Source organism: Nuphar pumila, chromosome 7 (genome assembly GCF_984573655.1).
Source record: "Nuphar pumila chromosome 7, dmNupPumi1.hap1.1, whole genome shotgun sequence".
NCBI classification, from domain to species: domain Eukaryota; kingdom Viridiplantae; phylum Streptophyta; class Magnoliopsida; order Nymphaeales; family Nymphaeaceae; genus Nuphar; species Nuphar pumila.
This window is the reverse complement of record NC_143255.1, coordinates 21198372-21217361: the sequence shown is the minus strand read 5'-3', so window position 1 is coordinate 21217361 and position 18990 is coordinate 21198372. Positions and strand designations below refer to the sequence as shown.

Genomic DNA, 18990 nt, shown 5'->3' with positions numbered 1-18990 from the left:
GATTAGGCAGTCATTCGTGCTTAGCACCAAGGGTGTTTATAGAACTTGTTTGTTCTTCATGTGGTGGAAGGAACTGTGGTACATATTCCATGATTTGCAACACCTCATGGTTTATGTGCATTATAACATATGTATGCTGCCACAGAGAAAGATGAAAATCTTGCATACCACTATTTTATAGTTCGTGAATTGATATAAGTTTAATTCATTTTCACAAGAAAATATCACAAAATTTTGAAAATAACCTGGAGGGAGAATCTGAATTTGAAGCAATCAACTTGAATCTAGATAGTACACAAACCTACACTCCTGACCTCCGTGGGTGTGAGATCTCTAATACCCCTTGCAGAGTAAGTGATTGTCTGTCTGTGTGTGTTACTCATATGTTCGTTAGATGATTAAAGATCAGCTTTTGACTTCGTCAAGCATCTTTATTACATGTATCTGACTGAATACAGCATGGGCAACTTTGATGAGTGATGGATTCAAGTTGTCATTTTCTTGGTGTCGAATGAGATAGCCAGATGGGTAGGTCGCACTATCATAACCAAGGGGTCTTAGGTTTGAGTTCCATGGGGTTTATCCCCCAGCTGGCACGGAAAAAAAAGTTGCTATTTTGTTTTTGAGATATGGGAGTTGCAATATAGATAATCAAATATGCTCCTATGTTGAAACTTCCTAGCTTTCTTCTTCTGTAAGCTATGTTTAAATGATTGATTAAATTATTTAATACTTTTTGGATTTAATTGTTTAGTCTTATCAATCATCAATTTTTTCGTTTCAACTAGCCAAACCACCCTCTGCCCAGATAAAAGGCATGCAACTACATTCAAGACAAAATGAAGGTATTTTATATGAGAGAGAGAGAGAAGCAAGTCAAACTTGCCCTGTTAAACTTATTTTATGATTTCCTTAAAAATATACAACAACAACAACTACACCTTCATCCCAAAACAATTGGGGTCGGCGATATAAACCAACAAAGAAAATCATTCTGGGTCTTCCACATGAATCCTTCTCCTCCATTCATTTCTATCCAATGCCTTAAAAATATATTCTACAAAAATATAGATGAAGAATTCTATTCAGGTTGTACATTAAAATTAGGATGAGATCCAAGCGTGTGATACATCCTGAGTATACAAATACCCAAATACAAACAAAAAATCAAATGAGGCAAACAGAAAAAGGTTTTATGCCATTTTGAAACTTTCATAAGCAAAATAAATTTGCATCATTCTACCCTTGCATCAACTTTATTTAGTTTTAGATTTACATAGGACGGTTTCTAGGATAACCATAATAGATTCACTCTCTGAGACAATGTGGTTATAAGCATACGCTCAATACTTGGCTAGTCCTGTGTGGCTTTTTGGATGTCATGGACTACACGGTTCTTCTTAAACTTTTCCATTTCTAAGGTAAAAACAGATGCAATTATTTCTTGTTTTCATGATGAATCATTGATTGCCTTCATTATCATATAATCTTTTATTTTTCAACATGAATCGGAAGTGTTGGCATGCATCAGACTTTATTTAACAAATAGTAGGTGACAATCACACCTAGACATTAAAGTAACTATTCGCTATGTTTGGTTAATGTCAAAGAATTCAACCAACAATACTCAAAATTCCAGCAGAGGAAATAAATCAATCAAGAGTCCTGAGTTTCATCAGCACAAACCTCATCATCCTCTGACTGAAGGTAATGACTTAAAAGACCCTTCCACTTCACAATGACACTTTTGGTATTAATAAGCAATTCCCCTGGATAATTTAAAATCTTAATGTAAAAACAACTGGAATTTTTTGGACCAACAAATAATTCCCCAGAAAGAAATTAATTGAACACAAGTATAAAGACATGTATTTGATTTCTAAGCTCAATATTAAGGAGAAAAAGGCCCCAAACTGGCCTGGCTGCCTGTAGAAAGGATGTTTCTGCAACAAATAGAGTATACCATTTCAGCAATGCATAGAAATAGTGCGATTTGCAGTGTAATCCAGAAAAGTGACACATAAAACAAACTAACCCAACCTGCCAATCCTCCCCAGCTAATTTGAGTGTCCAGTGGTATGTGTCCACGTTTGCAAGGCAATATCATATATTCATGGAATAAATTCAACTCAAGTCCTACAAATTCATAAACAAGATCTTAAAAAGTTTTGGTTCTTGAACACTTGTAGACACATTCATATGGATGTGCGCATCCCACAGGCATGCATGCACACAAGGCACATAGCAGAAACAGCATAACCATGATGAAGGCATAAACAACAGTTCCCAATGAGGGACATCTGTCGAAATCTTGAAAGCTTGTGGGCTACAAAGTTGGCTGTCTCTTATAATAATAATGGTCCTATATCACATGAAACCGAAGTTCCTTTGCCCTATGCTCATTCTTTAATATAAGAGGCCGAGCTTACCTGTCAATGAAGCACAGCATATGCCGTATCATCTCTTACTTGACATAGTTCCTAAAGTAGTTTTCTCACTTCAGTGTGTAGCCTACCGATCTCTATGTTGTCACCTTGAACCAAGTGGCAACAACCATGGTCAAAGAATTTGTCACTCTAAGTGCAACATGTTGAGTAGTTGGTTACTCTTTCATCAAGAAAGATAATTGTGATATTCAGATTAGATCATAAGATAAAAGACAACACAGATAAAAACACAGAGAAATTAACTAAGACAAGGTGCAAAAGGATACAATAATTTGTCTCTATAAGGACTTATGTTCAATTAGTGCATAGGATCACAATTATATCTTCGCTTTTAATGCAAGCCATTTGAACCAAAAGAACATAACTTCACACCACGAGCACAATTTTTTAATGAAAGTTCTAAAGAACCAAATGCATATGCAACTTCCTCTATGATTATGGATGCAAACTCCAAATAGGATAATGACTAATATTCTTCAGTCTTCTATGAACTAAAGGCTAAAGCAAATGAGCATGATAAAAAAACACTTCACAAATGACTTGGATTTCAAGTCATTTAATCTTGCAATGAACTACATCATGTAAATGAGTTTATGTTGATGACAACACCTAAAGAGGAGACAGCCCTCGAACTTCCTGCAGATGTTGAAGTGAAAGTCATTTACGATGGATGTTTCATTAAGTTCCTTCTGGAATCCCCAACCTAGATTCTAATAAATGAGACTTGACCAACCAACAACCATCTCTGATGTTCCACCTCTCCAGCTCAACTAGATGTCAGGGAACAAGATGAGATTTCTCAGTAGGATGCTGCAGATCAGAATTTTTGCCTTAATTTAAGAGTCATTGGCAGTGATCAGGACATTGCTTATGCTACTTTTCTCATTACGAAAGGCATTCTCAAACCAATCCTTGTTACTGATTGTACTTTCAGATATTGTGCACCTGTAGGATGGGCATTGCACCAGTCAACCCTTTCAAGATTTTAGATCTGTAACTGTGTGGACCCCCCCCCCCCCACCCACTTGGCTTTTATTTACATTGAGTAGGATATCAGGTGTATGGTTTGTTTATTCAATTGTTCATTTCTTCTTCTTATTCAATTATTGCTTATATTATGTCTATTGTTGTTAATCTTTTTGTATACATGATTTTATTTTTTGTATATTGTTTTTTCACTTTGTTAGTTGTATGGTTTGGTTATTCAATTGTTCATTAATTCTTAAATTTTTTTTAGCAGGCTATCAGTTGCATGGTTTATTTATTCAATTATTTATTCATTTTTTCTTTTTTGAGCAGATTATTTAATATAATTGTTTTACAGTGTTTGACGACATGTTATGTTTTGTCTATTTCTTATTGTTGATTGATTTTATGTTGTATACATGTTTGTTATTAATTTCAGCAGTTTGCTTACATATTTTGTATGCTTTTTTATTTTTTAATTTGGGGTACCGACTAGTCCACCTAGGCCCGACTAGTCTTTTTAGGGGCTTATCACCTAATGCCTTTGACAACTAAGCATAGGTCCCACTTGGCTGAGGTGGCTGCAATGCTGATGTGGCATCCTGATGATGGGTCCCACATAGTTGGTCTGATGAGGTGGTGTCCGAGCGGTGGATCCCACAGCTGGATGGAGCTTGGATCTGGAGCAGCACTAAATGGATCTACTTTGAGTAATTGGTGCATCGGATTTGGATTTGGGCTTGGTTATATTATGTTTACTGTTGACTTGTTAATTTTTTTGTATACATGATTTTATTTGTTGTATATTGTTTATTCACATTGCTAGTTGTATAGTTTGTTTATTCAATTGTTTATTTATTTTTTATTTTTTGAGCAGATTATTTAATATAACTGTTTACGGTGTTCGACGACGTGTTATGTTTTGTCTATAACTTTTTGTTGATTGATTTTATGTTGTATACATGCTTATTATTAATTTTAATAGTTTGTTTACATATTTTGTATGTTTTTTTTAAATTTTTTTATTTGGAGTACCAACTAGGCAATGGTTGACAACTAAGCATCGGTCCCACTTGGCTGGCGTGGTTGCAATGCTGATGTGGTGTCCTGATGATGGGTCCCACATAGCTGGTCTTATGAGGTGGCACCCCAAGGATGGGCCCCACAACTGGATGGAGCTTGGATTTGGAGCATCACCAAATGGATCTACTTTGAGTAATTGGTGCATCGGGTTTGCAATTTGGGCTTGCAACACTCGGATCCACTTTGAGATCTTGGGACAACAGATGCAGATTGGGTTCCTCCACAATTGGGTCTGCATCAGACACACACACACACACACACATCCCTACCCTCAAAAACAAAAAAAGAAAGATGCACACACAAAACATATTTATTTACAAATTTTAATCAGCAACAACAGGAATTCGGTCTAGAAATGTTCATTTCAAGTTCAAGTAATTTTCTAAAGCAACTTTTCCTCTATGCTAAAACAAGCCATTGAGTAAACTAGAGAAACAATTCAACATTGCATATGTAATACATCTAAAATATTAAACAATTCCCAAAAAACAAAAACACCATAACCAGGGTTATTCTAGCATCAAATAGGGTTCTTACAGATTTGACCACGAAGAGCAATGTGAGGACAGAAGTGTGCTTTTTTGTGTGCATATATGTGCATTCTCACACAGATTCAAAGAGAAAATGTGAATAAGACTACAAGACAACCAAAGCCAAGAAAAGTTCTGACAATTCAAGTAAGCCAATAAAGGAGAAACGGAAAGAAGAGAAACTCACTATTGCTAGTATGTGGAGGTTCTAATGCCAATTTTATCAGAGAATAAAAAATTGCCCCAGCACAATCCGAAAATGTCATATTGTAAGCCAACCTAAAGATAACAACAGAAGTTAGGTTTGTAATTTATGATGAAAGTTTGCTGTGAAATAAGTTACAATTGCAACAGATATTATTACTACATTTAACAAAAAGAGAAAAAATAGCTAAATGATTCCTTTAAACATCAAAAAGCAGCTAAATCAATGTTATTTGAAAAAAATACCAGCCACAATTTGCACATGTAACAACCATGAAATTGATCAGACAAGCTTAAGAAGCAATAAACAGAGACTAAAGCTTGCTTGGAAACACAGCTCACCCATTTGGAAGGATTGGATCAAGATCCTTTATGATTTCACTGCTATGTTGGACACAAGACTGGAGATGGTTCTAAGGTGAAATTCTGGAAGGACGGTGCAGACAGCATTCTATTGGGATAGATTTCCTCAAATCTTTTATTTTTTCCTTTCTCCCCAGCCCGATTATCATCAGATTTACCAGCTTCAATATAGACAGGGTTGTCAGGGCTAAATCTTGCTATCTCATAACTCATATATTTAGTTAATCCAGATTAGACATGTCCCTAAGACTTGCTGATTATGATGGTCTTGGAGCATATATTTTTGCCAAATCTCTCGTGATTGATGATATCCAGTAGATTTTCTGGTATTGGGTCCTACTAGGTGCTCTCTGTCCTATAATGTTTTGTAAAATTCAATTATACTGATCCTAGGATCCCTTTATTCTTTTCCTAACAAAACTTTAAGAGTAAAGTAATGGAATAAGTTATTTATCAACCAGAAAAGAATGCTTAATTGCTTAGGAAATGTGGAGGGTTCTATAAATCTCAAGCTAATTGCAGAAGAATGTGACAAACAAAATGGTAAGTCCATTCAACAACACGGCAAACAAAATAGTACTATTTAAATGAATAAGATGTCATTATTCTTCAAAAGACGTTTCTCCCACTTAATGAACTGAGGACATTATAGGGACCACAAAGATGTATCTCCCAAAAAAGCAGGCAGAGTGAGAAATACAAAGGTACAAACATGTAAAAACAATACAGATAAAATACTACTCAAGAAAAAAATTGAGATATACCTAAGTGCATTTATTTCCAAGATCACATGGTCCTGTTCAACACCTTCCACAACAGCCCGGCAGAATGTCTCTTCTACCTGAAAATGTGAAATGCCAAAGTCAAATAAAAATGTGAAATATGAATTCCCACAAGACGTTGAGCTCGTCGTCCATGCATGACCTCTTTATCAAAATGGACTGCCTTCACATCAACATCATCATCACCATCACTGGTACCATCTTCATCAATATCCCTTTCAGGATTGGCTTTTGTACCCTCAGACGTTGGATGAACGTTTAGATCTTGGGAAGCTTCTGCATCAGCTAGTGTAGTAATAATGCCATTCAGTTTATCAGCAGGAATGGGTGCAACAGACTGTTTCCATTCATCTTCCTGTAAATTCTCACCAATGGACCAAAGGACACCAGCCCCTGAAACACCAACCTAGAGGACAGTAAAAGAAACCCAAGATAAATAAATTTAGCTTTGAGACTGGAATTTTGCGATAGTGAACGAAAGAGAAAAAAAGAAGAAAATGGGTCTTGTCAGATTTTGTTGAGAATGACTGAATCAGCAGAATTTTGTTGTATTTGAGTGCTTCCTTTAAGGAATTCAGGTCAATGTTTATGCATAACTAAAGGCAACTCATTTTTGTTCAACAAAAACTGAATGTTGACTTGAAATCTTGCTATTCTGCATCTATTTCTTGGTATACTGATATCAGTTTCTGATTTACTCAACCAGCAATAAATTCTTCTAGCTTGACATGCAGAGGGTTCTAGTAAGAGCAAATGCAAGGATGATGGAGTATAGTAGTTCTCATATGCATCAATTATACAACAAGCATCACCAAATCCAGGGTTCATTTAGATGACCTGCAAACACCAACTGGATGGATCATGTGTATCACATAAGAAGCATTAATAAATCCATGGTTGCATGTTAAGCAAACAGGCTTTAAATTAGGAAGCTACTAATATCAACTATAAGAAAAAGACGTCATCCAACCTTAGAAGTGTCCCAATGCTGGTTTTCAGATGCCTCATGAACTAGCTCCCCATTTTCATCAACCATTACACCAGTCCTTGCTGCAGATCAAGCATCCAATATTATAACACCTTCTGGTCGCAATGCAGTTAAATAGTGACAATAATTTCCAAATTTGTGACATATTAGTTGGTGTAGTTCAACAATGCATGATTCCGTCAAGCATACTAGAAATTATGGGTTCACATATGAATATCTTAAAGCAGTGCAAAATATACAACCATAAAAACCTTTATTGCTTAAAACTGTGGTGGCCAAGTACTGATATTATTCTAGCAACTGATGCTGAAATGACATTTTCAAAGTTCATAAAGTTATGCTCCACCATACTGGTGAAGACTCCACAGATGAATGTAAAGATATCAATGCAGTATGAGAGTCTTAATCTCACAAATTAACGTGATTCAAAGTATGATGACCTGGGTTTCAAAACCATTTTACTCAATAATAATGAAATATGGTAACAAAGAATATGATATTACTCTATATAGCATCGTTTTACAGTCATAGTACTGTATATGACAAAGTTATCGAATAGAAACTTGACCAGTACACTTATGGATTATAACTATTGACTCTACAACTTGTTACAAGTCCAGTTTTAGCAGTAAATATTTTCTGGAAGTGATCTCAACTTGTTACAAGTCCAGTTTTAGCAGTAAATATTTTCTGGAAGTGATCAAGACTATGGATAACTCCGCCTGTGTAGTTATACACTGCCGGTCCCAAGCCCGGATAAAGGAGGAGGGTTGCGGTAGGCCTGTGACAGCCAGCATAAAAACTTTGTCATATCCTATGAAAATGAACCAATATGAGAATTTCGTTGGGGCGTTCCCTACTGAGCGACGCGCTGTACTCTCTAGGCCCGGAGGCAGTGATAAATGTGCAAGGGTTGCTAGGTCGTCGCCCAGAAGCGACGCGTCACACCGGCGCCCGGGTGTGGTGTCAAATAGGCAAGGGTTCCCTCGCTTTGTTGGACGGGTGGGGGTAAAGAAGTTAGTCCAAGACCATAAAATTAGGTTAGCCACTTGGAACATAGGGTCTTTAACTGGTAAGTTGGTAGAGTTAGTAGATGTTATGTGTAGGAGAAAGATTGATATTTTATGTCTTCAAGAGACCAAATGGGTAGGTGAGAAAGCTAAAGTGATAGAACCTTGGGGATATAAGATTTGGTATACAGGAATAAATAGGAATAGGAATGGAGTAGGGATTGTTATGAGTCGTCAGTTTATAGATAATGTAGTTGAGGTCCGTAGGAAGGGTGATAGAATTTTACTTATTAAATTAGTATTAGGTACGGATGTTATTAATATTATTAGTGTTTATGCACCTCAAGTAGGTTTAGATGATTCCATTAAGCATCAATTTTGAGAAGATTTAGATGGAGTAGTACAAGAGACATCTTATGGAGAAAAGCTTTTCATCGGCGGTGACCTTAATGGACATGTAGGCATTAGTAGGGATGGATTTGAGAATATCCATGGAGGCTATGGTATAGGAGAAAGAAATGAAAGTGGAGAAAGGATTTTAGATTTTTGTTTGTCCTATGATATGATCTTAGCAAACACTTGGTTTAGGAAGAGGGAGTCTCACCTAGTAACATTTAAAAGTGGGGTTAATACGAGTCAGATAGATTTTTTCCTACTTAGAAAGAGAGATAGGGGTTGTTGCATCGATTGTAAGGTTATACCAGGAGAAAGTGTAGCTACACAACATAGAGTCTTAATTTTAGATCTTAGAATTAGACAATGCCGCAAAAGGGATAGACATAGGATAGATCCTAGAATTAAATGGTGGGCACTGAAAGGAGCTAAACAAGGAATGTTTGTAGAGCAGGTAGTTAAGGAAGTTGATTGGTGTCTCGAGGAGGATTCAGAATCAATGTGGAATAAGATAGCGGGTGGTATGAGAAAAGTAGCTAAGGAGGTATTGGGTGAGTCTAAAGGCGGTGCACCACTAGGTAAGGATACATCATGGTGGAACGAGGATGTCAAATTAGCTATTAAGGTTAAAAGAGAGTGTTATAGAAATCTAAGTAAGAGTCGTGATAATGAGAATTTGGAGAAGTATATGATAGCAAAGAAGGAAGCTAAAAAAGTTGTTCGAAACGCGAGGGCTAAGGTATATAAGGAGGTTTATGACAAGTTGGATACCAAAGAAGGCGAGAAGGATATTTATAGGCTTGCAAAGATGAGAGATAGGAAATCGAAGGATTTGGGTATGGTTAGATGTATCAAAGATGAAACGCAAAGGGTTTTAGTCAAAGATGAGGAGATTAAGGAGAGATGGAAAGATTATTTTGATAAGCTATTTAATGATAGTCATGCTCAAGATCTTGGAGACTTCTCCATTCCTTTTCATGAGATAAATCGTGACTTCATGCGCAAGATTCAAAAGAAAGAAATTGCAGAGGCTTTGAAGAAAATGAAATCAAGAAGGGCAGTTGGCCCAGATGGTATACCTATCGAGGCTTGGAAATGCTTGGGAGAGAAAGGTTTAGAATGGTTGACAAATCTTTTTAACTTGATTTGGCGAACAAATAAGATGCCTAATGAGTGGAGGAAGAGTACTTTGGTGCCTTTATATAAGAATAAGGGTGATATACAAGATTGCACAAACTATCGTGGTATAAAACTCATGAGTCATACTATGAAACTTTGGGAGAGGGTGATTGAGTCTAGGTTGAGGAAGGTTGTCATGATATCGGAGAATCAATTTGGTTTTATGCCTGGAAGATCAACTATGGAAGCTATACATCTTCTTAGACAACTTATTGAAAGATATAGAGAGAGGAACAAAGATTTGCATATGGTTTTTATTGATTTAGAGAAGGCATACGATAGAGTACCTAGGGACGTTCTCTGGTGGACAATGATGAAGAAAGATGTTTCTCTCAAGTACATTAGTATAATTAAAGATATGTATGAAGGAGTAGTAACCAATGTCCGCACTTGTGGAGGGGTGACAACCAATTTTCCGATAACGGTTGGGTTACATCAAGGATCTGCTTTAAGCCCTTTCCTATTTGCGATAGTGATGGATGAGCTTACGAGATCAATTCAAAAAAATGTACCGTGGTGTATGTTGTTTGCTGATGATATTGTTTTGATTGATGAGTCTAGAGCTGGGGTTAATGCTAAGTTAGAATTATGGAGACAGACATTGGAAGCTAGAGGTTTTAAGTTGAGTAAGAGTAAGACTGAATATATGGAATGTCGGTTTAGTAAGCAACGAAGTAGTGATGGGAGTGTAGTGAAGCTTGGTGAGCAAGATATACCGGTGAATGATTATTTCAAATATTTGGGATCCATCATTCAAAAGTATGGAGAAATTGATGGAGATGTAAATCATAGGATAAAGGTTGGGTGGATGAAATGGAAAAGTGCTACTGGAGTGCTGTGCGATCGTAGAATGCCATTGCGGTTGAAGGGAAAGTTTTATAGGACGACTATTAGACCCGCTTTACTTTATGGTACGGAATGTTGGGCTGCCAAGAGACATCATATTCAAAAAATGAGTGTAGCTGAGATGCGGATGCTTAGATGGATGTGTGGAAATACAATAAAAGATAAGATTCGGAACGAAGAGATACGTAAGAAGGTAGGTGTTGCACCCATTGAAAATAAGATGCGAGAGAATCGTTTACGGTGGTTTGGACATATTCGGCGAAGGCCTAATGATGCTCCAGTTAGAAGGTTGGAGAAATGGGAAAATATATTAGTTAAAAGAGGTCGGGGTAGGCCTAGGAAGACTTGGATGGAGATGATAGGAAAGGATATGAATGCTTTGAACCTCACCGAGGACATGGCGTTGGATAGAAATGATTGGAGGAAAAGGATTCATGTGGAAGACCCAAAATGAATTTCTTTTTTGGTTCATATCGCTGACCCCAATTGTTTTGGGATGAAGGCGTAGTTGTTGTTGTTGTTGTTGTTGTTTTGATCAAGACTATGGATATAATCACAGGACTTCAAATCAAATTGCAACAATCCATCTGAACTAAGTTCCTATAAACTTGAACTTCATGGAGGATAGGCTCAAATCATTAGAATTGATTCGAGTGATATAAACTGATAATGAAAAACTAATGACAAAAATAAAGGCTCAAAATTATAAGAGGAAGTCATGGACATGGATTTGACTGTGGCCGACACAATTATCAATGTTTATAAAGCATTGTAGTGTGTCTAATATCCAGGCCAAAGTTGTGTCCTTTTGACAAGGACCCACATGGCTAAATGAAGCATCCATTCAACCCAGCTCACATGAGCAATAAACTACCATAAGAAAGAGAAATGAACAGAAAACATTGTCAGATTGGTAATTAGATTTAGAACACTTTTGCAAAGTACTCCATAAATGAACAAATATATGTAAACAAGAACTTTTCATCATCATGCTTTAATTCAGAACAAGTTCTCCACATCACAATCAACTTAAAATGACATTTAAAAACAATATACAATACTAGCAAAGATGCAAACAATTTACATGGACTTTCTATGAGACTGTGGCTACTGTCTGCATATTCAAGTTCCTCATCGCTGTCTTGACTGGTCGGTTGATGCAACAAGGATATCTTTGAATAAGCTGGAACTTCAATATCGTGCCCAATCATGACCTGAAATGAAGAAGAAATAATAAATGGTCAAGAAAATAGAATTCTTGTCCTTATAAAATTGATCAAGTTCCTTCTATAAAGAAATTTGAATTTTTAAGTTTTTTATTCTACAATTTCTAGAAGAACAATATTGGGGAAGCATTTGCGACCATGGATTATGTCAGCAAAAATATTTGGAGAACAAATTTACATAGTTACTAGAAGTGCTTAAAGCAGGAATCCCAATTCCTAGGAAGTGGGAAGCGGAAGCTGTTAGAAATTCTTATTCCCAGTCAGTGGATTTCTGATCCCTATGGCCTAGAGTGATTCTCATGACTGGGAATCCAGATTCCCTTAGGAATCCCAATTCCCTTGGCATTAGTAACTTGATTATCATGGCTGAGCATCAAAATTTCCCAGGAATCTTGATTCCCTCAAGAATCATTCACACAATGTCACATCACTTTCTCAATGACTCCCCATATTGCTTCCTACTCACTTCCAACTTCCTGAATCCTATAAAAAATTGAACTGCTTTCAATTCCAATTCCCATACTGCTTCCCAGTGCTAGTTCTTGCCCTAGCAACTAGATAGAAAAGCAGGAATTTCTTTCTGCTCACACGAAAAATAGCACAACTGCCTAATATCAATGAAAGGGCTTTCCTTATGTCCTTTTGCTTACACTCCAAAAAAGGAGCATATACTATTTGTGAAACAAAAGGAATGAACTGCACAATCCAATACGTGCACTTTTTGTAACTCCATGAGCCAATTAGCTAGCAACCAATCACAAGGAAAATTAATCCTAGCTCTACAGACCAAGGTTGTCTGTATCGTAACATACCGTGTCGTACGATACATATTGTAACGTTGGGAGAAACCGATACGATACACACTCGTATCGCGATACGAGTGTGTATCGTATCTATATCGGGTGTATTGTATGATACACCCCTTTATCAAGGCGCATCGTACAATACGCCTTCAACGCGCTTTAAAAAAATCAAAAGTTACTTTTTTACTTTTTGGGTTTTAAATACTTCTTGAGGGCCGACTCCCTCATTTGTGTAGAAACCATTAGAAGGAAACCCATGCACCCTAAGAGTCGTGATAGCGATTTGGGGGCCGATCCGTGCGCAAGGGAGAGGGCTTTTACAATTTTTTCAAGACTGCATTTCCACCCTTTTTGCACTCAAAGAAGTGGGTTAAGATAAAAAATACCTATTGTATGTGTGCGTAAACTTGTCGAATATTTGTATGCCTATATTTTTATTTGGTGGTTAATTAGTTATGTTTTATTTTAGATTTTTCGATATCGTCTTCGCGTTCATCTTATAGAGATCATCCTGCATAGATTTAAGCAACATATTGCAGGTCTTTGTCAAAATGTACGTCCATATGTCCTGCCACCTTTCGTGTTGATGCTATTGTTGAACTAGAAAAAATCAAAGGAAAAGAATTTTGCAAAAATGCAAAGGACTTTAAATCATTGTTCCATATTCTGAAGATGATGATGATGGCCGAAGATAAAGAGATCATCGGGCAGCAGTTGGATGCAACACTGAAGAATTATTGTCCTAATGTTTGGCAAATAGATTCCAAAAAATAGTTTAGTTTTAGGATTTTTATAGCTTAGAACTTTAGAGATGATTGGTATGAAAAACGTTGGTTAAATGTAACGCTTTTAGTTATTATGAACTCTTAGTAGTTTAGTTATGACTTATGACATTTTAGTATAACTTGGATGTGAATTTAATATTGTTAGTTAAGGCATTAATTGTGTTTAAAATTTAAATTATGTAGTTTCTTTTTATTTACATTGTTAGTTATCAATTGCAAGGTTTGTTATCAATGTTGTTAAAAATGCACCTCAAGGCGCAAAAAGCACGCCTCGCTTCAAGGCAAGGGCCTTTTTGCCTTGAGGCGCAAGCCCAAGGCACAACTTTCGTCTCCTCTCCTCCTTCCTCTTTACTGTCAAAGAAGAAGAGAGGAGCAACTGTGTGCACCCTCTCTCTCTCAGGTACATACTCTCACTCTTTGTTACTCCTTCGACTCTTTCTTTTTCTTCTTCTTTTTCTCTACCTCTCTCTCTTGTTGCCTCTCTTACTCTCCCTCTTTCGTCTCTCGCTCCCCCTCTCTTTGTATCTCCCTCTCAGTGTTTCTCTCGCTTTCCCTATTTGTGTCTCCCTCTCGCTCTCCCTTTTCTTTCTCTCTCGTCTCTCTTTCTGTTTTTTTCTACACAAAGTTGGTACCCATCTCATTGTTGTTTTCTAAAAGTTATATGGATGAAAAACAAAATCTTTAGTTGAAACTTTAAGAAGAAGTTTGGAACCCAAACTTCTGATCTTTTCTTTTTTTTCTTTTTTGTTCTTTCTCTAAATGTAAGCCTATACAAGTGTTATGATGAAATTGATGTGTATTTCTTTGCATATAAATAAGTTGGTGTTGTCTTCATCTCTTCTTTTTTTATTTAAATGCATCGAAATCTAAAATTTCTCAAGTAAAACTATGGTGGTACTTGGTTTGCCACATATCCTTTATATGTATACCTTAGTCAGCAATAATATTAAGATTTGAAAGAGAATACAAATAATAATGAAAGAAATAATAGATTTTATTGATTGTTAGAGATTTTGTTACTTAATTTTTTATTAAATTCTCATATTTTATTTCTTAGATACTTACATAGATCAAGTTGTTGCATTAATATTACTTTACATGTTAATCTCATATTATTCGATATTTATTTGAGATTTTTTATTTCTTATTAGTTGTTGCTTTAACAATAAAGAATTTTTTATTTGTATTTTTAGACATTTTTTAATTTTTTTTTAAAGTTTAAAAAAAAAATTAAGGCTTATGTTTTACGCCTTGCTTCAATTTTTGGTAGAGTACCTCACTATACCTCAACGCTTTTCACAACATTGTTTGTTATTAAATTTTGCAGGAGGAGGAGAAGAAGAAGATAATGATGATGATTATGATTATGATTATTGATGTTTTATATAATATTTGTTTTTGTTTTTGTTTTTGTTTTTGTTTTTGTTTTTGTTTTTGTAATATGAAAGTATGAGCCCCGTGGCATGTTCTTAATTACAAAAGTCTTATGTAGCTAATAGAGACATAAATGCTTCATATGTGATTTTATGGTTGTATTACTATTTTGTGCAATTCATCATTATTTCATGTGTTATGATTCTTTTAGAATTTTTGCTATTTTTTTCTGATTTTTTTGGAAATTTTGAAAAAAAATTATTACAAATTTATGATATGTTTATGATACGATACGATACAGTATCACTTTGGGCTCGACCGATACGGGTAATGATAAGATACGTACAACCTTGCTACAGACCTTTTGAGTTCATGCCAAGGACAAGATTAAAGGATGACCATAACTGAGAACAAATGTACATACGATGAAAAAAATGGAATAAGAAAGTGGAAGAGAAGTTCAATAAGCAAACATGTAAAGATGTATATATATACTCTTGTACATAATGTTTTTTGTATTTTTTATTTTTTTCATTTTTGTATTTATTTTTTTTGTTTCTTTATTATTTTTATTTTTAGCTAGTCCTACGTTAGAACTAGTCTAACGGCTAGTAGGAGGGCCTCTTTGTGTATATATTGGGGACTCTATCCCTCTTGTATGTTATGCTTTCTTTGTGCATTTCAGCCATTAATAAAATATTATTTTTTATTTTGTGAGTCCTCTCTTGGTGTGTGTTTATTGTGCCCTTTCTGGTCCTTATGAGTGCGCTCTTAATGGCTGGTTTGGTGGACTGTTGTGCTCGTTGGACTCATGTTGATGCTCTCGGACCTTCACTTGTGGGTGTTCACTTCAATACATGGTATCAGAGTAATCCTATTGGATCTTGAAGTAGAGAGGTCGTGGTTTGTGTGCTCATGGATCTCTCCTTGAGTTTTGTGATTCAAGTGTTCGTGTTTCCCTTTCACTCTACCTTCTCTCTCTCTCTCTCTATTCTCACTTGGTCTTCATCTATGGAGGACAAGGAGAGTGGCACGGTCGTTCCCATCAAACTTAATGACACTAATTACAGGTGGTCTTTTATCATGAAGCACCGCATTTGGGGGCAAAGGCTTGTGGGGGTTAGTGGATGATCCCGATCTGGAGCATATTCTGGTTTGACCAAGTCAATCATATATATATATATGCACCCCAAATTTCTGAAAATGTCGTACCGCACCCCAATTTATTTATGTGACATAGCAAGAAATTATTAGAACTGAAGAACACCTTTCAACCCAATGTGCATATAGATAATTGAAATATACGATAAGACGCCAAGCAGCTCCGCATTCCATTTTGATCCCACCAGTGATTAAGATATCAGCAAACGAAAAATGTGCACCTAATCATGAAATGTATTTTAGCTGTGAAAGGATAATCATTCTTGTGCTACAGAATACATGCAAGGATAGCCATAATTGTGAGTTTCATTGCCTTCTCATACTCGCTATAATTTTCTTCAGCTGCAAAATCAAACTAATGTAAAACATACAAATGGTTTTCAATAATCAAAGGTTGTATTAATAATTACTCAAAAAAGAATAAAGATCAAGGTGGTATACTACCTTAAATGTTAGTATAACACCAGGTTGAAGCGCTGCTCCTGCCTTTAAAACCACTCCATCACATACTATCGCATGTTTTAACTTACAGTTATCTTGGATTGTCACATTGTTCCAGATATAGCAACCTTCAATTGAGACATTGCATCCGACTGAGCAGTCTTGACCAATAGTTGAATTGATGACTAAAGAATAGTCACCAATAACAGTGCCACTTCCAACCAATGAACATGGACCAACCCTTGCAGAGCGTGACTGAGCCACATCTAAGAACAATAGTAAAAAACATAAATAAACAAACACATAAAAGAAACAATCAAAAGTATGGTAGGAATGCCAAAAAACAGTTTAAACTTTTAAGTTTAGCAAAGACCTGTAATATTGCAAGGACCAATAACCACTGAAATTCAAACAAGCATGTTCACAAAAAGGTCTTGCAATCAATTGCAACATGGCAAATTCATTTAAACACTAGTCAGAAAAATGTAGAAGCGATCAGTACCAAGTCACTAGTACCTCCAGAAAACTACCACCAAGCAAACAGACATGTAGCATTATATCACTAACATGATACAATAACAAATAAAGTTTCTTTAAGGGGAGATAATTTTGTAGCATGGAAGTTTTGAAAAATAATAAACAAATAAAAGAAAGTTAGCAAATTGGGTATACAAACAACAGCAACAACAAACAAATAATGTGCTTTACCCTAAAGCAAACCAAGAAACATGCACGCAAATATAATTTCTTATTGTGGCAATCTACCCAATAAGCTTCTTATAGGCATGTAACTTGATCTGGTTTGATCATGTAATTAGAAAATGAAAAAAAAAAGAGTGCAGAACATTTTCATTTAAAACATAAACTGGGCAATCCACAGGAAGATGCACTGACAACCTAGAGTAACAGCCAGATATGATGGCTGCACCACAAATAAAAACAAAAAACTGAATGACATACTGAATGCAAATTGAGTATGCAGATTGTCCATAGGCTGCAAGACTTGTGAAAAAAGTATGAAATCATATAGGCACTAGTGGTAATCCACATTGGAAACTAAAAATCAATGATACAGTGTAGACAAGAATTATTCTGTGGGGTACGAGCTCAAGAATGAATCATTTCAGAAAGGAATCAATATTAGCATAGTTAATTTAAATATCATACCATTCGCTCTGTATATCCCCTCTCTATCTAGTTTAACTAGCGGGCAGTTCCCAGAAAACTGAACATCCGGAACAAAAGGATACATCCACCTCTGAAGTATATCTTTACTAACAGTGTCATAGCTTCTGAAGTTCTCTATTCTAGCTGCATAGCTTGAATCAATTTCATGGGTGAAAATTTTGTAGCCCATTATCTGAACATGAATACCAAAAGATAGTAAACATACCATATATATATGACAGCCTTATAAATTATCTGATAACAAGAATCACAATAAAACTTATGTAAAGATGAGACTTGTAACCTACTAATATGTGAAATTCTTATAAATCCTTTCTGAAAAGAAGAAATTAATAATCTGAATGTACACATCAAAAGATAAGCAAATGTTATAGGAATATGTCAAACCACATGAAAATCATAACAAAGAAAGGTTGACAAGTATAGAGTTCCCTTATGGGTGAGTTTGACACCTGAATTCTGAGCATGAAGTATTTAAAGCGAATCAACTCCCTGTCCACATGAAAATTGCACGGCAATAAAATGAACAAGTTGGAAAGTAGTGTGCACCTCTAGGAATCAAAATTAAGAAAACAGTACAAAAAAAACATCCCAAAGACAATTTTCATGAATGAAGAGGCAGATTTTCTCAAGGTTGCCAAACTAGGAAGCGGAAGCAAGAAACGATACGGGAAGCGGAAGCGGAAGCGAGAAGCAAAGCATTTTAAAATTTATAGGAATCAATTTAAAAGCAAAATATTAAAAAAAATGAAGCAATATGGTAATTGAATAGGAATCGAACAAGAAACAAATAAAAACTAAAATAAAATTGATCATTCTTATATTTCATGATTTTTCAGTAAAAGAGCTAATTTTTTGTTAAAATCTAACAATGATAGTTACTAATTTAAAGAAAGTACATGGAAAGTGAGTGAAAGCGTGAGAGAAAATACATGAAAAACATGAAAAGAAACGTGAGAAAAGCATATAGAAGGCATAGACCGTGTGTGTGGGAAGCATAGAAGAAGCGTGGGGGAATCGAGATTCCCATGAAGTTTCGGAAGCGAGGAGTATCGCGCTTCCGAAGCGAGTTTCCGGGAAGTGAGCTTCCCACCTACCTAAGAAGCTTTCAGTAACTCTGGATTTTCTCATGCCAAGAGAGGTAGAACATCAATTTCAAACTCCGAATGAGAATCATCTCAACTGATCATATAATAATATTGAAAGAACTAAGTAACACAA

At 35.8% G+C, this 18990-nt stretch overlaps 1 protein-coding gene across 2 annotated transcripts in view; it reads right to left on the bottom strand.

Moving 5' to 3' along the window:
* The window catches only part of LOC149831464 (Trimeric LpxA-like enzyme), a 43004-nt gene that overhangs the window by 9962 nt on the left and 14052 nt on the right, over positions 1–18990 (bottom strand). The window contains exons 5-12 of one of the 2 annotated variants that reach the window (XM_090013911.1): positions 17749–17941; positions 16585–16847; positions 11876–12005; positions 7346–7425; positions 6518–6781; positions 6358–6434; positions 5214–5305; positions 1687–1769 (exon numbers count right to left, since the gene is read on the bottom strand). In XM_090013911.1, coding sequence (XP_089870037.1) covers positions 1687–1769; positions 5214–5305; positions 6358–6434; positions 6518–6781; positions 7346–7425; positions 11876–12005; positions 16585–16847; positions 17749–17941 — 1182 coding nt within the window. The remainder of the gene's footprint in view (positions 1–1686; positions 1770–5213; positions 5306–6357; positions 6435–6517; positions 6782–7345; positions 7426–11875; positions 12006–16584; positions 16848–17748; positions 17942–18990) is intronic. The other variant, XR_016433287.1, reaches the window with a different exon arrangement.